General features: G+C 40.7%; 1 protein-coding gene across 2 annotated transcripts in view; it reads left to right on the plus strand.

The window, feature by feature from the left end:
- The window catches only part of SUCO (SUN domain containing ossification factor), a 139,904-nt gene that overhangs the window by 59,832 nt on the left and 58,673 nt on the right, over window positions 1-21,399 (plus strand). For both annotated transcript variants that reach the window (XM_089668878.1, XM_089668879.1), the window contains exons 5-8: window positions 11,147-11,284; window positions 12,175-12,325; window positions 12,820-12,943; window positions 18,865-18,986. In XM_089668878.1, the coding sequence (XP_089525004.1) occupies window positions 11,147-11,284; window positions 12,175-12,325; window positions 12,820-12,943; window positions 18,865-18,986 (535 nt within the window). The remainder of the gene's footprint in view (window positions 1-11,146; window positions 11,285-12,174; window positions 12,326-12,819; window positions 12,944-18,864; window positions 18,987-21,399) is intronic.

Raw genomic sequence — 21,399 nt, forward strand, 5'->3', positions numbered from 1 at the left:
TGCTTCACTGATGAGGTGGTATGCTTAGGATCATGAGCAGTTCCTTTCCTTCTCCATACTCTTCTCTTCCCATCACTCTGGTACAAGTTGATCTTGGTCTCATCTGTCCATAGGATGTTGTTCCAGAACTGTGAAGGCTTTTTTAGATGTCGTTTGGCAAACTCTAATCTGGCCTTCCTGTTTTTGAGGCTCACCAATGGTTTACATCTTGTGGTGAACCCTCTGTATTCACTCTGGTGAAGTCTTCTCTTGATTGTTGACTTTGACACACATACACCTACCTCCTGGAGAGTGTTCTTGATCTGGCCAACTGTTGTGAAGGGTGTTTTCTTCACCAGGGAAAGAATTCTTCGGTCATCCACCACAGTTGTTTTCCGTGGTCTTCCGAGCCTTTTGGTGTTGAGCTCACCGGTGCGTTTCTTCTTTTTAAGAATGTTCCAAACAGTTGTTTTGGCCACGCCTAATGTTTTGCTATCTCTCTGATGGGTTTGTTTTGTTTTTTCAGCCTAATGATGGCTTGCTTCACTGATAGTGACAGCTCTTTGGATCTCATCTTGAGAGTTGACAGCAACAGATTCCAAATGCAAATAGCACACTTGAAATGAACTCTGAACCTTTTATCTGCTCATTGTAATTGGGATAATGAGGGAATAACACACACCTGGCCATGGAACAGCTGAGAAGCCAATTGTCCCATTACTTTTGGTCCCTTAACAAGTGGGAGGCACATATGCAAACTGTTGTAATTCCTACATCGTTCACTTGATTTGGATGTAAATACCCTCAAATTAAAGCTGACAGTCTGCAGTTAAAGCACATCTTGTTCGTTTGATTTCAAATCCATTGTGGTGGTATATAGAGCCAAAAATGTTAGAATTGTCGATTGTCCCAATATTATGGACCTGACTGTATGTGTAATGTGTGCTGCTTCTAAACCATCTCCTTGCTTTGCAGGGATAAGAAACTTACAGATCACTTCCTTTGTACAGAGCTCTGTGTTTACCAACACAGAGCTCTGGGCTGTGATCGTACACAAAAATCATTGGCCAGGACTTGCTGACAGGCTCCAGCTGTGCATAATCCTTTAAAAAATAAGTTCACCTTTAAAAATAACTAAATGCACATTTTTCTTTTTTTTTTTTTTTTTTTGCATGAAAAAATGTGCATTTGTTTTTTTTCCTTTAGCAGCCTGGAAAGCATTGCACCCATGATCAGTAGATCACTGGTGCAATGTCAGGTTCCTGCAGACTGTTCTCCTCATACCTCCGATATGGGCAGGCAGTTTCTTCAGTCCAGGAAATATCAATAAGCTATAGGGATGCTCACCAGTGCCATTGTAGAACTACAAACCATCAGCCACAAAGGCTATTAGTACTTATAGTCTCTGTGAATGAAAGATGTGGCCCATGAGCAGAGTCCCACGCTGCTGGGAAACAACTGAGAAATGGAGGAAGCAAATATTGGACTGAACCTCGACTGCAGCTAATTAGCTGCAGACACTGTTTGGTTATTCTGCAGGTGCTGGCTGTCAGAACAGGAGATTCCTCCTTCAATGCTGTTTAGCTCCAATGGGGGAATTCTATGTATTTCTCTTGTGTGTGGAGCCTGATCTCACCTGAAGCAGCATGGGGACTTTTTTTTTTTTTTTTTAAACAGAGATTTGTAGTAGATGGGCCACTAGAAGAAACTCCTTAAGCATGTTATGCATTGTTTGAATTGTGGCCCTGCTGAATCTATGCAGCTCAATAAACTCTGATTTAGAAATCAAAGAAAGAGGGTAGAAATTAGTTGGACCAACAGTGACTGCAGCCATAGTATTTGAGTATTCTGACAGCCGTGGGTGCTGGTTGTCAGAATACAGGAGATTCACTCATCCACTGTGTAGCCTGGATGGGAAAGTTCTATGGTTTCTCTTGTTCAATCCGCTGAACTGAATGAGAGAAATCTTTACCCATATGGCCCGCTTTAGTGGCTCATTGCAATCAGGTTAGCTTCCTAAAAATCTATTGGTAAAATGATCACATAGGGGAATCATTGTTTTCAGTGAATGACTTGCATGATACAAGCAGCATGTATGTATATATATACTGTGTGTATGTGTGTGTGTGTGTGTGTGTGTGTGTGTGTGTGTGTATATGTATGTATATATATATATATATATATATATATATATATATATAGTAAATTTACATTTTTAGTGTATATACGGTATACACACAAATGGGCACACACTTCCTTTAAAGTTGGAAATTGCTTCTTATATTGTAGTTCAGAAATGGTTCAATAATTTTTTTCTTTTTTCTTAAACTTTCTTTTAGTGTTAAAGTGTTACTAAACCCAGGAACCTGCATCCACTATGGCTGGTCTCTCACAGTACACCCAACAGGGAAAATCAATTATTTTAGTAAATATAAACTGCTAAATACATTTTCTCATCAGAAGTTAGAGCAGTCTTGTGGCTTCTATCAGTGTTCAGCCAAGCACTAGCTAAAGCTTGTAGGAGGCGTTTTCATTCTGCTCTAGGAGGATACAAATCCCCTGACCTCTCTCTGACCAGTGCTGATTGGCCCTGTGCTGATCACATGCACTCTTCCAGGAAAAAAAAAAAACTAGCAATACACACCAAACTGAGCTTGTGCAAAATGCCTATGGTTCAGTCTGTCTTATCAGGAGATAAGAGGTGGTCGCTTGAAAAAGGGGAGCAACAGAGCAGACAGGATTAAACAGCCTTTTTGCACAATGCAGAGGATTATCCCTTAGGTTCCACAGTGAGTATACCAAGCATGCTTTACTGCATTTACTGACAGAGTTTACTGTTGTGGGTTTAGTAACACTTTAAATATGGTTTTTAATGTTTTATGGCTAGCTTTACTCTTGATTAAAGTGTTTCTAAAGTCAATTTCTCTTACGTCCATTGAGGGACACAGCTCTTTTTTTTTTTTTTTTTTTTCTTGGCCATATGGTTATATCGCCACATACAGGAGTAGAACACTAGGCAGAAAAAAAACACAGCACCACCTATGGGCATTCATAGCTGGTATAAACCCCCTCTATATAGGCAATCCAGTTCTTTCTTCCTAGTGTATGAGTAAGACCTAGTTCCCTGTTGGGAACTGTGGTTCCATGTGTTTTTTTTTTTTTGTTTTTTTTTTTGTTTTTCTGAGTTTTTTTTCTGCGGAGATCTTCAGTCAACAGCCAGGCTTTGTTACAGGCTGGATATTCTAGATACAGTAGTCACCTCAGTCTAGCCAATGAGTCTGTGCAGACCTTTAGCCGAGTGCTGGGTCGGCCACGACGAAGCCCAATCCTGGATTGGGGCAGCCAGCAAGTTAAACGCTCCATGGAGAGACATATGACCAGGTGCCTGTAGTCCATGTCACAATGTTACCCAGGCTCCACTTCGGTGGAGAGGAGGATCTGTCATGGGAGCATTACCCACTCAATTCGCTGGATTGGTAAGTAGATGCCCCCTCCCTTCCCTCCCCAGATGCGATGTGGGGTAGGGGTACTACTTGCGGTGGGCAGTCCATGCGGGTTTCTTCTCAGTCTGTACAGACTTGGGCTCCTGTGTCTTACCCCCCATGCCAGTTGTATGGTGATTGGGGGGGGGGTTGTTTCTCTGGGGCCATGGTGCCTGCAGGTGTCGTGCTGCCCTTCTTCCTGTGTTCCTGGGCAGCCGAGTGCCCCCTGATCTCGGCCGGAAGTTGTCCACCAGTGTCTTGGTGACCCTGTGACATGGGGGGGGGGGGGACACGCACCCTCCCTCCCTCCCTCCCTCGATGTGTGGTGCAGGAGCTGTGTGGCACATGAGGTGCTGGGCCTCAGCTCTAGGTTTTTAAGGGATATTTTATTTACTTTTGCCTGCTTACTGCTACGGTGAGGGAATTCCAGCCCTCCTTAGCCAGTGAGTGTGCCTGGGGGGGGGTTTTGGGGTGTGGAAGAGGGGTGTTTTGGTGGGTGGTTGGCATTTTTGCCTGGTTTTGCTAGTTCTTGAAATTGCTACCGCTCTGAGGCACTGCTGTGGGACATCCCTATGGTCAAGGAATAGAAAAGCTGTGTGCGTCTCAGTGAACATAAGAGAAAACAGGGTTTTTTTGTTTCTCACCGTAAAATCCCTTTCTCTGTGTTCATTGACGGACACAGCACCCTCCCCTCTGTAGGCATTATACTACTTCTTTGTTATGAACTCATTTGCCAATAGCAGAGAGGGTATTTTATGCCAGCTAGAACTGTCCATAGGCAGTGCTGTGTTTTTCTTCTGCCTAGTGTCCTACTCCTGTAGGTGGCGGTATAACCCTGTGGTCAAGAATAGAAGAGCTGTGTCCGTCAATGTACTCAGAGAAAAGGATCCCTTATTATTATTATTATTATTATTATTATTATTTTTTTTTTTTTTTAATTAAGGTATTGAACATGTTCTGCTTACCTGCTTTGTGCAATGGTATTGCAAAGAGCATCCCAGAACCTTCTCTTCTGTCAGCAAAAAAAAAAAATTATATATCAAATGCGCTGACAGGTAGGATGAATGGATCCCATTTAACTTCAACTGTGTAAGCTGCACACACCAACAGGTGTTCCTACACCCAATTGAAATATATAAAAATATAACACATAACAAATTCAACACCTAATAAAAATAGATAAATCCTAAAGTGAATACCCGGCTGAGCCCTGCATGATACAACCCAGGTAATGATAAATGACTCGGCAAAACATTAATAACCTCAAAGTTTAAGCCGATAAATAACTAAAGGAATAAAATAAAAAACCTCGGAATAAACACCCAGCTGCCCTGCTAGGTGAAAGTAAACCAACGTGCAGGAACATGTGAAACCATAGTAAATTAATACAAAATAAATCGTGACCTTCCAAAAAAAGTGCAAAAAGGGAGGGTAATTAATTAAACACCAATCCCCCTAAGCAATAACATATAACAAATACAAATGTATTGACATAAATAGGATGAGCAACTAAATATGATAATCAACATATATCAAGTGCCAGTGCACAGCAAAAAATTAGAGTCCCAAAAACATATTCTTCAATCCATGATATGTGAAAACACACTTCGAAATGTTCACTTCCAACACCACTGTGTCCGCCTCCACCAGGGGTGTGTTCTTACCTCCCAATTCTGACCTGAATAGGTCACTTTGCACCCAATTGAAATCTTCCTTCACATGGATATCACAGAGGTCGGGGTTCTGCTTTAGATACCAGCAAAAACAGAAAAAAGAAAATAGGCTACACACCTAGAAGGCTAACCTCAAAAATTGTTAATTAATGTAACCATGCACAGTGTACATAACATCGGCGATCCGGCATCATCCCAATCACAGAAGCCCCTAACCCCTGGAATAAAGGACCTCCCATGTCAGACACAGTCGATGGTATATGTGTCTGCCTCCCCGATGGAATATGAAACCCCCCCCCCCCCACACACACACATGCCAATCCACCCCCCACTCTCCCAACCACCTAAACCCAACAACTCCTCTAATCCCTCAAAACTCCCACAATGACCCCCCTGGAAACAAGCCCACCCACTCGACCACCCCCCTCCCTGTGGGGAAGAGAAGGGAGCTGAGGAAAACCCACTGGCCCACTGACACCCCCAGACCCTGTAGATGTAATGACTGACCAACACACTGAGCAACACACCGAAGGCACCAATTAGAAAAAACATATAAGGCAGGCTAAACCTATACCGTATACAAATGACAGGTGGTGAACCAGATAGTAGAGTGTATTTAAGTAAGGGGCCAAAGCCTCAAAGTCCGATCCAATGTGTGGTAATGTAAAGTCTAATATATCCAGGCCAGACGAAGACTGCAGATATATGTAATGTAATCCTAAAGAAAAGGCCCACTGTAGTCATAGATGTAGGAAATATATGGCATGGGCAGCCTGCTGAGATGGACCGGCTGGTGGCCAGGCAATGCAGTCAGCTTTTGTGATTGAGATGATGCCGGATCTCCGATGTTATGTACACTGTGCATGGTTGCATTAATTAACAATTTTTGAGGTTGGCCTTCTAGGTGTGTAGCCTATTTTTTCTTTTTTCTTTGTTTTTGCTATATGGTTTAGGTAGCACCCTTCCAGATATTCTGGTGGCACCTCTTCTATATTTCTTGTGAAATATTGTTGATTCCCCAGCTTTTTCAATTCTCCCTTTCTAGCTTTTGCCATCTGCTTAGGTACACCATAGTTGGACAAAAAGCTAAAGTAGAAACACAGAGGCTCCTGATAATGTAGTAGATATTGGCATTTATTTATAGGTATGAATTATATACACTCACATGGAGCTGGGGACTAATAGCCCATTCAAGCATAAAGGTAATCAGAGATGGTGGCTAGATTTGCCGCACCGGAAATTACGTTGCCATGCTTCCGTCCGCTCCCCCTCTACTTTGTCTGCCCCCATTGCAAACTGCATGCTATGGGGTCAGATGTGCAAGGTTAATCTGGAGCCAGGCAGTGTGTCCACAGGCATACACCACACAGTGTGGCTTGTCCCTGTCACCCCCAACCCGAGGTTTTGTATGCTCATGCATACATGCTGTGGCTCCTTGTGGCTGTGTGCATGAGCCATTAAGCAGTTATAGCTTGGTCTGTTATGGCCTGAATATACCCTTCAGAGCATGATTCAGCCGGCTGCTGCTCTTTGGAATATCTCCAAAGCGGTGTAAGTTTTGGGAGATATTCATTGTATCTACAAGTAAGCTTTACTATAAGCATAACTGTAGGTAAAAGTTGCAAAGCAGACATTACTACAGCTTTAACCTCTGCAATATGGGCACAGCCGCACTGCAAGGGAGAATATTTAGTTTTACTGAAGTTCGACTTTAACAGAAGTTAAAGAAAAAAACAAAAACAGACTGGCTGGATCAACAAGTAATAAAACCTTTTATTGGGGGGCTCAGAAAATCAAACTGCTGTGTTAATGCTTTTGACAGACTGCATCATCTGCGTAAATCATGATTTTGTCCAGATTTTCACTTTAAACTCAACATACACATTACAGATGTTACCAAACTATGCAATCTGAGGACCTGAACTATTCCTTTAAAGTGGTATAAAAGCCTCTTCATGCACAGAATGCTTTTAATACTGCTTTAAATGTGGGTTTAGTCATATAGGCCCCTGCTTCATATAGATGTTGGTAGCTCTACAAATTGTACCTTCAGTTTGTAAGGTGTGGTGAGCTTCAGAAACAGTCCTTAGATGTCAGTTTATATTTGCTTTCTTCTTTTTCCCTGTTCATTGCTGGATTAGCAGAATACAGTGAGTTTGCGTGTCCCCATATCTTATGTAATAAACAGCCGTGAGAGCAAAACCACACTTTGGCAGTTGTGATAAAACAAAATATATTTGGAAATATGCTGATACGTTTTTTTTTTTTCTTTTCTAATTATAACTTATCTGAAAACATTCAGTATTGCAGATAATGTTAAAATCTTGCAAAGTTGTATTCTATCTACACTTGAAGGTTGGACTGTTATTCTTTGCCGAAAGCATACAAACAGATTATCGCTTCATTTTTTAAGCATGATATGTAAGAACTGAAAAAAGCCGCATGTTGGTGACTACCAGCACTTAGAGTGTTTATTGCAAAAAAAGTTTAGGAATCCAACTTGAGTGCTTCTTGGGCCTCAATGCCCATCACTATAAATTGTGTCTGGGTAAGCTATAGAGGGGAACACCCTTTACATCATATGATGCAGGAAGCAAGATAGAACACTCAGGCCATACTTTGTGCAAGGCTCACCAAACCTTTTTTACTTAAAGGATAAGTTCACTTTTTGGCACGTTACATGTTCCACCCGTTTTTAGGGTGGAACATGGTCCCATTGCTGCAGCCACTGCCCAATTCCTTGTACTAGCTGTCACTTTTTGAAAACTGCACAGCTGTGCGGTACTAAGCCCACACGGCCATGTCATTCATTCACAGAGTTCTGTGAATGAATGAGCTACAGCCTTTGCGGCTGTCGGCGTGTAGTTGTCAATGAACTACAGCAGCGCTGTTGAGAGCCGTGGTAGTTCATTGAGTCTTCCTGTCAGACTGTATCTGCTTGCTCGTATGAAATGTCCTGCATGGCACTAGCAATGATGATCACTGGTGCAATGCTTTCCAGGCTTCAAAAAAAAAAATTAAATTCACTTTTTTTTTTTAACCTGAAAGAAAAATGGGCGTTTATTTATTTTACAGCGATCCTGTCCTTTAAAATGTGCTTTCTCAAACTAATAAGATGAATCCATAATCCTTATCTTGGAGATGTTAGCTTGATTTTTTTGCTTCCTCATACTGACCCATTGTCATTATAAATAAATTCAGACCTCATTTTTTTTCCAGGAGGTTATGTTGTGACGATTTTACTGGAAAGGTCTGATAGCTATTGATTCCAGGATGCAAAAAAAAAAAAACTTGTCTGTAGAAGATTAGGAAAATCCTGAAAGTACAGGAACTATCTTATTTATTTATTAACTCCAGTTGATTGTTTTCAAATCATGCTTGTTCTTTGTCTTGTACTCTTGTTAGACTTGGTTATATGTTCAAATACATCATTACTTTTCCCAAGATTCTTAAGCAAACATTTGCTGTTGATATTGTAATAGCTGAAATGGCTCTGTAGAACTTTTTTTTTTTTTTTCTTAAAGAAAGCATTCATTGACTTAAAAAAAAAAAAAAATACCGGAGACTTGTGCTTTTGCATGTTTATATTGTAGCATGTCATGATGCCCTTACAAGAAATTGGGAGTGTAGTTGCCACTGGGACAGGAAGTAATTTCTCAAAGATCACAACAAACACTATTAGGTCCATTTCTTCTGCTTATAAACACCTTTGGTTGTTGACATTAGCAGGCCACACAAACTGAGATTTCTGTGGTTCTGTTTTGAACTTTTAAATTGCCCCACATTACCTATAGCTACAGAGGTGAGTGGGATTTGTTTAAAGGGTTTCACATCTTGTTCAAAATATGTAAATATTTTAGTTTGCCTAGTCTGGGCACCGGTTCACTTTAACACTCTCAGTGAAAGGGGGTAAACTTTGACGTTTTCCACTAGCTGAAGAGAGTAAACCATTTGTTTTTATGTAAATGTTGGCATGAACAGTGAGAATTTGAGAGAAATACATATAAATCTTTACTTATTTGGTTAAAATTTTATTTTGAAAATTAGAAGCAAGAAAAATGTTGACACTGTTGGACACATATTCTTTAACTGGAACATATTGCATGCGTGTCTCCTTGTAAATATTAGACTGTTCTGCTTTTATTTACATATTATTCTGTGCAATTTTATTTTGTGCCTTTTCTATGCACAGTTGAGCAATTTTTATAGCATTTGTACAGCCTGAAATCTGGGCAACTTCTGCACACTGCATAGTTTCTAACTGTGCATCGTATTCAGCCAAAATTATGTTTTTTCTTAATAGTTTGTGGGGTATTGATACAGTTTTTTTTTTTGTTTGTTTTGTTTTTTGTAATGTGCAGTTGGTGTCTACATTCTAGAATGTGCAGTCGTATAAATATAAATGTCTTGCTGTAATAACATTTGTTTGAAAACTGTTTATTCGAAGGACTGACCTATATTTTAGCAGCTGGCTTTTAGCAAATCTATGAAAGTTTGGCACACAACTGTCAGCTTCCTGGTTCCTCAGTTATAAAAATGAGCAATAGTGGGAATTAGTAAACATTTTCTAGCTGCAGTCAACACCACCACTGTGCTATTTCTCCATTTATATTACATAAGGCTCAGAGTATGTAACAAACATGTTTTGCTGATCTATAACACTTTTACTTCATTTACTGGTAAAATTTTGTGTATAGTGCAGTAAAGTCTTTTCAGAACAGAAAGTTTTCACATTTCTCATTTCATCACATAACCCAAAAATAGGAGGATTAAAAATTATTCCTCAAACGTGGACAGTGGGTGGACCCATGCAAATCCATTCCTTTTTATGTCCCATCAGCCAGATGTACCTCCAGATCCACTGCTGTATAATAAGCATGTAGCCATACGAATATAGACTAATATTCTGGAGGTGCATCTGGCTGATGAGGCGTAAAGGAATGGCTCTGCCCACTTTCCTGAAATGAGACGGAGAAGCCTTTACTGTGCTATTCACTGATTAGGTTGGAGGACTTTTTTGATACTTTTTTTCCCCTGTATGGTTATACTGCCTTTCCCTTATGAGATTTTGAAATGCTGATGCTCTGTTGTCAGTAGGATCAGAGCATCTACATGCTTGTAACAGTCTAAACGTACCAGTAGACATAAGATAGCACTAACCACTGAACTTTTATTGCACAACTAATGGAGTTTTTCATGCTTCTAAACCATACAAACATTCCTGGCGCTCGTTTTAAAGGCCCCCATAGCTCAAATTTTGTCCAATTTACCTCTGAATTGGTCAAAATTCAAGCAGTGGGTGGTCCTGCTACCACTATCCAGCTTAACAAAAGTCAATTATAAAATCGACTGAGCTGGGAGAAAGATAATCAGGTGAACAGTGACTGCATCCTATTAGATGCAGTCACTGTTCAGCAGTGCCACTCTATTCAGGCAGCTGGCAGTGGAGATTCTGTCATCCATGCCATTAGGCCAAATGGGGAAATCAAGCTTTGTATAGCGGCCCTAATTTTGTTTCTCTCGTGAAATTGATGGGGTGGACAGATTCCATAGTGCTAACCTGATGTGTGCTCAAGTCCTGATCTGACCACAATTGATCAGGTTTTCTGCAGTCATCTTGTGTCTGTTGGCATGGACATCGTGGTCTTCTTAGTCAATAGACTGTGTAATCTGCAGGAAACCTCTTTACTTTCAGGTTTAATGCAGATATTAGATAAGATGCGGCCATGTGAGTGGTCATTGCTGAAATTTCCCATTAACATCAATCAATCTTAACCACATCCGTATTAGATTACAAACCACAGGTTTCTGTCAGGCTCTTAATAGCTTTGCATCCAGTAAAAACTTGATATACTAATTCCTGTGTGTTTAGTAATTTATGGCTAGTCCCTGCCTGATTTTGTAAGAGAATGCAGAGAATGTCCCCTATCCCTTGTGTGTCCATAATAGTTTGGTGCAAATTTTTCTGAAACTCCCCCAGTGTAAAAAGACTTGTTATTTCTCTCCCTTCAGTGCAATAGAAGCGTCCAGTGCCGCTCTCCCTGTAGTCAGCTCTAGTGAACCTGAGCAGTCAGAACCTGACTGTGACACTGGGGGGGCCGTAGAGGTTGAGCCTCAGAGTGAGCCCTCCTTTATCAATCCATCAGCAAGGTGAGTATTGAAGTAGGTTGTGCTTGTTAAAGCAAAACCATTCCAAAAGTAAGAAGCTGAAAAAAGGTAACTCTTCATCCGCTGCTAAGGCCATGCTGCATTCCATCGCTCGCCTGCTCTGCTTGCATTTCTTGATCTAAGCATCTACCTACTAAATATGCATGGAATATATAAAAACGTGAGTGAAACTGAAAGGCTTTGAGGATATGGTTTTCATTTTGTGAAATTAAGAATTTCCCAATTTTAAGGGGTGCTCAATATTGTTCTGGGTCTGTGCCATTTAAAAAAAAATGAGAATTAGACTGGCTTTTTGCAGACCAGCTTCCACTTGACTATCCCATCTAAAAGGCATAATGAATAATATGGATGAAGACCGTTTACAATTATAAAAATAAAGTAATTCACTGACTGCTCATTTTGACAAGTGCAGATCTGGCAGTTTGCTGTTCGGTGCTTCTCAAATATTGAAACGCCTTATTTTAATCTTTTAAATGGTTGCTGCCATGTTAAAATAAGCCTTGCAGTTTTGTTTCCGGCAGAATTGCCCTCAAAATGTAATGCTGGCAGTTTGCCAGTTCTTTTCGCTTTTGCAGCTATATACAGGTTTAGTTTCAAATAATTATTGGAAACCTCAATATAAAATATTAGTCAACGCATGTTCAGATAACTGTTTTGGGAGGGAATGGACAAATGCTTTTGTGTTTAGATCTGTGTGATGTTATTGTGTCGTTTATTTATTACATTTGTATGAACAATGCATCTTCAAGTGCTTGCTTTCAAAGATGTACATGCTTCACCATTGACTACTAAATCTGTAATGTGTGTGTGTGTGTGTGTGTATGTATGTGTATATACATATATATTTTTTTCCTTTTAACCATTCTCTGTAGTTTTGTGAATGAACATGTTGAGAACATCTCAGTTTCACACAACAAACGAAAGGTGACATCTTCAGACACTGAAGCCAAAGTGTCAGCTCCTGAACCTGAAGCAGAAAAACAGAAAGTGCACCTTAATTCCTCTGAAGAGTTGGAGAAAGAGGTCAGTATGCTCATGGCTGGAATTGTGGCATAATATTGAAATATGTAAACCAATAGTGTGTTTTCATTTTCTGTACAGCATTGTATTACACTAGGGCCTAGCTTTATAAAAAGCTGTCCTGTACTGGGCATTGCCATGTATTTGTAGGACTAGTGCGTTACATGGAAACACAAGTTTCCAGATGAGTCAAATATTCTCTTGTTCCCCAGAGAGCAGCAGTTATTGTATAAGGCAAAAAGCTCTGGTTTTCAGTAATTCAGAGGAAAAGAAAGTAGGCAATATTTAAAAACCTTCTTTATATTCACACTTTTTCCATAGTAGTACCTGGGGCTAAAAATATTTTTTTGGTATTGACTGGAAATGAGAAACTAGTTTTTTTTTTATAAAATGAATGTTGAATTTGAATATCTTTTCGTTGAAAGTTTCAAGGCCAGCTTAGTAATAGCATAAATTTAGTGTGTGTTTTTTTAAAACATATTTTTTGGAATGCACAGCTGACTGATGACAGAGAGGTGGCTAAAGGTGACCCAGTTGTTCCAGGGAACACAAAGGACCCCGCTGACATTCCAACTTTTGATGAGTGGAAGAAACAAGTCATGGAAGTGGAGAAAGAAAAAAGTAAGTTCCACCAGTCACATGGCAAATATCAAAATGCAAAGAGCCTTATTGAGCGATATCCACACATTTTACATGTTCAGATTTAAGTCCGACTCCAGATTTTTATTTTCTGTTGGATATAGTAGAGCTATCCGTTATTATGTTTCCCAGTGACACCAATTCACTTGCAGTTGGGATTTAACTGTGGATCTGTTTACAGATGGATGTAGTAAGATGTAGTAGAGAAGAACTATTTTTTTCAGTGTCTTCCCCTGCTTCATTCTTTAGGTTAAAGTTCATTCCAGGCAAAATATGAACCCACTTCCCTCTGACAAATCCTGCAGTTTTTTGTTTTTTTTTTGTCTTGTAAAGCAAGATATACACTTCTAAGTCTGCTGTCTTTGTGACTAGCTGCCTTTGCTTCCAAGTTCAGGGGGCTGCTAATCCAGCGCTGCAGATATGCCCAAATGGGCCGGACCCTGACGGTCCCCTCATGCTGGCATCACCGCTGCACACTCCTGTTTCTTGAGAGGACCCTATCGCTGGACAGCCAATAGGAATTGCCCACTTATGCAGTCAGTGATGTAGACCTAGACTCCTGTAAAGAGAAGACCTTTAGTGAATAAAAAAGGCATTTAGATGCTTTTTTTTTTTTTCTTTTTCTCTCCAAAGCCAGCTATCGGAGGAGAGCTCCGAAATGGGCTTTAAAGAAGGTAACATTCTCTTTTAAATATCCATCTGTTCCTTTCCAAAACTTAAAAGTATGGTCAGTTTTTTTTTTTTTATTTTTTTTATTACTCCTCTTCTGGGTTCAAAGGCTTAGCGGCAGCAGAGGACAGCTGCAGCATCACACCGATGCTGCAGCTTGGAAGTGGCTATTTTTTGGGGTGGTCACCCAAAACTTCTCCTTTTAAGCAAAAAATCCATTGTTACTAATCTCAAGTGTTGGGAAAAGGTAATGTAATAGTTTACATTCTGTTTGTATGAAGAATATATAACCCATGGCTAGAGAGCAGACTGTTTTTTTTTTTTTTTTTAGGTCTGACTTTTTTCACAATAGAGTTGATCCATGTGAAAGAATAAAATGGCCACAGGCTAAGAGCTAGACTGGGCTTGCTGTCTGTGCCCAGTCTTGTCTTTTTAGTTTAATCTCTGGAAAGCTTTCGTATGGAAAGCAAATGCGTGATTGTGTAATGGCAAAGCTTACAGGCTGTCAAAAGCTATACTCTGAGATAGTTAAAACATGAGTTTGTTTACAATGCATTGTTTTGGTAAAGTACATTTTGCAAATTTACCAAAGACATTTACAATACTTAGAAAAAAATGTATCCTGCACTCATTGTGGGAACAGTAGATACGCTTTGTGGCATCATTAAACTTTATGCCATATTTAATGGAAATCTTTGTAGTTTTAGCATTTTTCACTTGAGCTGTTGTAAATGCTTTGTGCTAAGTTACTATGGAAAGTACTTCTTCACATATTAAAGTATGTATAATATATTTATTTTTCATGTTCCAAAATGTTTTCTATGGACCTTTGCCCTTGTTTACTTACTGGGAAGTTTTATATATCGCCCATAAAACTTGTAAAAATTCACTCTGGCACCATAGACTTTGCTCATGTGTAATGTCTACGTAATTTGATCTTCATTTTCAAAGCATATGAAATCATATTTTTTGTTTCCTCATAATAGACAGACTGTTTTGAGTTTATAGTCCGTGCAAGGAGGAAACTGAATATTTAGGATGTTGTAATATAACATTTGTATTCACATTTTGAGAAATAAAGCACTCTGACTTTAGTTACATTAAGTTTTATAGAAAATTTTACAGAAGAAAACCAAAACAAACCAAGTCACGGTGACAATTACAGTATAGCATTTATGAGATTGTGGATCATTGTAAAAAAATACAAACCATATATGGTAAACAGCATGTCTAAGCTTCCCCTAGACAGAATATACAGTATTTTTAAAGCAATGGTTTTCAACTACCTGACCCCATCCTTCCTCCTGCTGTGTCCTGTTTTCCAGTCTGCTATGAGAGTTGTTGGAGCAGATGGGGGTCCCGGCTTGGCAGGAGTGCATTGTGTTGCACTCCCACTGGCTCTTGGAAGTGGGGGTGGAGATTCGGGGGTCCAGCTTTGTATTTCCTGGGCCCCTGACAGTCCCAGCAGAGTGATGTACAGCAGCACCCAGCTTCCCTACGGGTGCAGAGCAGCAGCCAGAACTGGCTTATAGGAGTCTTGCAACTTTGCCCTTGATGCAGGGGCCAGCGGGCATGAAGGACAGCAACAATCTCATTGTTGTGCAGAATTCAGCATGTATGCTGCTAGTGCCGGGCTGTACAAGTCCAATCCTGCAATACTGCAGAAGAGCCATATTTGCAGACAGGAGTGCCGTCTAGAACTGGGGGGGACATCAGCAAAGAGCTGTGTCTAAAATATGCAGAAGACTGTTGTGGCCTCAAAATTCGGCTGAACTGCAGCTCATGTGTTAGGTTGTCAAGAAAGCCTGCAATCTACTGTTGTGAGCGACAGTTGGGATTTAAATATGGATCTGTTGTTTACAGTTCCATGAATTGCTGAAGATTCCAAAATATGTGGTGTACTGTATATGCAGGTGATGAAAAAATCTGTTTTTTTCCCCCCCTAGCAAATAAAGCATTTAACCGCCTCCCGCCCGCCATATAGTAATATGACGGGCGCAAGGTGGTTCTCTCCTTCTGGGAGGACGTCATATGACATCCTCCCATTCTCACTGCGCATGCGCGGCTCAGGGAGCACGCAGCACGGCAAGCGGTGGTGCATGGTGTCCCTCGGACACAGCGGATCACCGATCACGGAAAGAGCCGAAGATGTCGGCTCGGTCATGTGATCAGCTGTGTCCAATCACAGCTGATCACATATAAACAGGGAAATGCCGGTTATCGGCATTTCTCTCCTCCCGAGCTGCCACGCTGACAGCTCAAGAGGAGAGCCGGTAATCAGCTTTCCGCGGAGGGGACATGTACACTGATCATCAGGGCACTGATAATCGGTGTGCCCTGATGATCAGTGTAGCCCCAGCAGTGCCACCTGTCAGTGTCCATCAGTGCCTTATGTCAGTGCTCATCATATCTGCCTACCAGTGCATATCAATGCCACATATCAGTGCCCATCTGAGCTGACTTTCAGTGTCACCCATCAGTGCCACCTATCAATGCCAGTCAATGCCGCCTATCAGTGTCATGTATCAGTGCTGCCTTTCAGTGCCCATCAGTGATGCCTGTCCATGCCCATCAGTGCCACCTACTAGTGCCTTCTCATCAGTGCCCATCAGTGCAGCCCGTCAGTGCCCATCAGTGCAGCCTCATTAGCGCACATCAGTGAAGGAGAAAAATCACTTATTTACAAAATTTTATAACAAAAACTAAGAAAAAACATTTTTTCCCACAATTTTCAGTGGTTTTTGGTTTGTTTAAGAAAAAATAAAAAACCCAGAGGTGATTAAATACCACCAAAATAAAGCTCTATCTGTCACAAAAAAATAAAAATTTCATATGGGTACAGTGTTGCATGACCGCACAATTGTCATTCAAAGTGCGACAGTGCTGAAAGCTGGAAATTGGCCTGGGCAGGAAGGGGGTATAAGTGCCCTGTAGGCTAGTGGTTAAAGCTCTTGGCACTGAACAGTGTTGATGCCATCTAGGTGTATGATATGGTTCAGCTGCCTTCCTTGTTGTTCTTCGTCCTGGTCTACACATACAGTACGTACTGCAAACAAGCTGAATGTAAACAGTGCACTTGTACACTTTGATGGCTGTCCAGGCACAGGTGCAGTCAAATCCCAATGAATATGACATTTTACTGTCAGTGTTGTACTACTGAATGTGGTGGCTCCACAGATACTTTTTTAATATGAGAAGAAAAGGGGTATGGTGCTTTTTGCAACTGCGGTATGTTTAACTTTTAAGAATATTTATAGCTATTCTAAGATCATTATATTAAGTTGCAATAGATCAATTGGTTCCTCTGAGCTGAATATTCTTATTAATAGTTAAAGATAAAGAATAAAAAAATCAATTTGGTCTGGCGTGCTGTGGCAAGTTGAGATTGGCAGTTTATTGAAGTCTCCAGTTATAAAGTGATGTCTCCATATATTCCATTAACAACTGCTCTGGGAAGGGGTGAGCGATCGTGTTTGTGAACAGGCCATCTTAATTCTTCTAAAAGAAACGTGCATAGACTAAAGATGGAACTCCGTATTCTGCTTTTTCTAAAAACTGACTTGGAAAAATTTAAAGCCAGTACATTATAATGACATTTGGGTATCTAGTATTTTCAGATGGAGAAATCATCAAAGGCAGCCCCATACCTTCCTCAGAGCAAATTTACTTTAAAGCTGATGTCTGTGTTTTTAGTACCGTTTAACCATTTGCCAACTGAGCAGTTATACCCCCTTCCTGCCCAGGCCAATTTTCAGCTTTCAGCGCTTTCGCACTTCGACAATTGTGCGGTCATGCAACACTGTACCCATATGAAATTTTTTTTTTTTTCACACAAATAGAGCTTTCTTTTGGTGGTATTTAATGCCACTGGGTGTTTTATTTTTTGCACTATAGAAACGTTTTTTCTTTGTTTCTATTATAAAATTTAGCAAACAAGTAATTTTTCTCCTTCACTGATGTGCGTTGATAAGGCTGCACTGATAGGCAGCACTGATGAGGTGGCATGGATAGGCAGCACTGATGGGTACTGATGAGGTGGCACGGATAGGCAGCACTGATGCTGCACTGATATGCAGCAATGATGAACAGCACTGGTTTGCGGCACTGGTGGGCACTTATAATCAGTGCCGATCTGTTCTCTGACAGCTGCTGGTTATTGACAGTACTTTCCTCACACTGTGACAGTGTCATTGGACACAGCTGATCACGTGGTAAAAGGCCGCTGTGATTGGCCTTTTACCACATCACGTGATCAGCTGTGTCCGTGGTTGTAAAGTGGTTAAAAAGTTTGTTTGGACTAAGCTGATCCAAACAATTTCCTTCACAAACTATGTAGCCTCAGTCATATTCAGTACATAGTGCTGTGTTCTGGCAGCCCATCCTGCTCCCGGAACAAACTCAGATCCAGCTGATTGCTGCTCAGCCATTCACAGCAAGCTTCGTATTATCTCAATGAATACAAGGCTTTCTCTGATTGTCCGAGTTGGAGATTGTGACTTCATTCATCCACCTTTTTGCCTCAGCCAATCCGGAGGAAGCTTTCTATTCATTTTTTTTTTTATTATTATTATTAGTCAGAGAATACAAAGCTTCCTGTGAATGGCTGAGCAACTTTCATCCCGACTCCATTTTGTTCCAAGAGCAGGACAGGAATGCCTGATAGCGCTACTCAAACACAGCACTGTATACTGTATGTGCCTGAGAATACAGCACTGACAAGCCGTTGCATGTGTTGGTAAAGTGAATAGTTCGTTTGGACCAGCTTTGTCCAAATGAATTATTTAAACTTCTCTAAAACATCTTTAAAACATTTTTTTATAATTGTAACGCATAGCATTGCATATTTTTTCTGTTTAAGATGTGGGATACAATTCCAAATGAACAGGCAACTATATACACTGCCTTCTTTGGTTTAGGAAATTGTTTCACGTTTTCCACTCTACATTAGCGGCATGCTACTTGACCTTGTTTTTTAGAACTACCTTTCTGTAGATATTAATAACAAAAGGCATTTCTGGAATTGGATGACAGTCAGCTGAGCAGACTGTATGGCCCCTGAAGGGAATAATCTGTCCTTTAGAAAATGGAGTGTCATCACAGCCTGGAATTTCACATTAGAGGTTATTGTGTATCACATGAACAGGGCAAAGTTTTCCACTCACAGTATTGCAGAAGGACTTGCTATCAAAAAGCAACTGGCAAAGTCAGTCACTATTTTAATGTTTTTTCCCCAGGCCAGTCTTCGCATGCCTCAGTCAATGGGGGGCAGCATACAGTAAAGGTCCAAAAGAATAGGAACAATTATGCGTCTGTGGAGTGTGGTGCAAAGATACTATCTGCCAACCCTGAGGCCAAGGTAAGATTAATGTGCCGTGTTTTTAAACTTGTTGGAATCCACACTAAACCTGTTTTATTTTTGGATCAGAAGATGTACGGTACATGCACACTTGCTGGTTTGATCAGACTTAGCTGCATATTGAGGCCCCTTGAAAACCATCTTAAAGTGTTTCTAAACCCAGGACCCTGCATTCACTATGTCTGGTCTCACACAGTACACAGAATATGGAAATGCAATTATTTTAGTAAATATAAACTGCTAAATAATTGTTCTCATTAGCAGTATATAGCAGTCTTGGGACTTCTATCAGTGTCCAGCCGGGCACATGTTAAAGCTTGTAGGAGGAATTTTCAGTCTGCACTAGGAGGATGCAGAACCCCTCACCTCTGTCTGGACAGTGTTGATTGGCCCTGTACTGATCACATGCACTCTCCCAAGATTTAATAAAAAAAACAAAAAACCCTCTCTAGCAATACACACCAAACTGAGCATGTGCAGAGTGTCTCCACACGATATGTCTTATCAGGAGATAAGAGGGGAACACTAAAAGAAGGGGAGAATCAGAGAAGTCAGGATCAAACAGCATTTTTACACAATGCAGAGGATTAACCCTTTTAGGTTCCACAGTGAGTATAACAAGCATTATTTACTGCATATACAGACTGATTTTTACTGTTGAGAGTTTAGTAACATTTTAATTGACATTAAAGCCCAATTTCAGGCTTGGAAACTGAGTCATTGGAGATCTCAGAACTTTGTAGTCTTCCACTCTTTCCCTGTTTTCAGATTCACATCACTTTCTGCCCCGAGGGCCATTGTTATAGGGACAGGAAGTGAGAAGAAATCTCCCCAATAAGGATCACAGACCATAATAAAAACAAGCCAGATGTTCTATAATTTTTTTGGCCTTACCTGACAAGTATGATTCTTACTGTTGCATGTGTCCACATTGAAGGAATTTCCAAAATAGGGGACACATGCAACCAATACAGCAACCCCTGCCCTGGAGGTCTACTGAACTACAATCTCCAATCAGGTGCAGTCACTGTTTAGATATTCTTCTACAGATGGTGTCTGTCAGAATACAATAGCTGGCAAGAGAGATTGCCCATTCGAGGTTGTTTATTGTGTATGGGGGAATCAATAGATTTCTCTAGTTCAGCCCTTACAGTTTATGGCCAGCTTAAGAAAGCAATACACAGACTCCTTTTAACTGGTCCTTGGTTTAAAAGGGGTTATAAAGGCAATTTATTTTGTCCTAAAATAATAAACACGTTATACCTATTTTCTCTGTGCATTGGTGTTGCGCAGAGCTGTTCCTTACCACCTCTTTTAGGGTCCCCTGTTGGCACTCTCTGCACCTCCTTTTTTGCGAGTGCCCCCCATAGCATATTAACTATATTCTCCAGCACACCATGGACCTTTGACAATTGTGCAGTCAAGCAGCGCTGCACGCAAATGAAATGTACGTCCTTTTTTTTCCCCACAAATAGAGCTTTCTTTTGGTAGTATTTGATCACCTGTGCAGTTTTTATTTTTTGCGCTATAAACAAAGGCCAATAATTGTGGAAAAAAAAATATATATTTTTGACTTTTTACTATTTTTAAACATGTCTAGCAAAAAAAAAAAATCTAATTTCGTCATAAATTTAGGCCAAAATGTATTCTGCTACATGTCTTTGCTAAAAAAAAAAAAATCCCAATACGTGAAAGCATTTACAAACGGCGGTATATATACTGGAATTTTTTTTTTTACATTTACTAGTAATGGCAGCGATCAGCGACTTATAGTGGGACTGCGGCGGGCATTCTGACACTAGGGGGAACTGACTTGGTGTCACTGACATCCCCAGTGACACCAATACAGTGATAAGTGCTAATAAAAATCACTGACACGATACTAATGACGTTGGGCAGGGAGGGATTAACATGTGGGGTGATCAAAGGGTTAACTGTGTACTATGCGGGCTGTATGCAGAGCCAAACAAAGCAGTGTGCAGGAGCCGACAGGGGAGAGACCTGTGTTGTTTTACATACAGGTCTCTCCCCCGTCAGAGATACTAGGAGATTGCCGGGTGCCAGCAGGGAATCACTGGCCGGGACCGACTGATTGGCAGCCGAGGCAACGAATGTCGTGCCACCCTGTAGCAGTATTTCTGCTCTGGGGTGGCGCGGAAGCGGTTTAAGAATGATCACATCACAAGGGACAATGTTTTGAAGGCAAGTAGGACCCCTTTCTCATGGGATGTGATCACATGCCTGATGAATGGGTCCTGTGTGGCTCCAAAAAATTGCACTATGTCCCTTGTGATGTGATCGTCCAATAAAGATTTCGGACTGTATTCCATGATCCGTGGTGTGCTGGCGAATATGTGCATTTGATCTGTAATATCTCCAGTTCCAGCTGGTTGTTGCTTCAGCATCCACCACT

The sequence above is a fragment of the Staurois parvus genome, unplaced genomic scaffold (assembly GCF_062004578.1).
Source record: "Staurois parvus isolate SC_StPar_1 unplaced genomic scaffold, SC_StPar_1.0 ptg000066l, whole genome shotgun sequence".
Classification (NCBI taxonomy): domain Eukaryota; kingdom Metazoa; phylum Chordata; class Amphibia; order Anura; family Ranidae; genus Staurois; species Staurois parvus.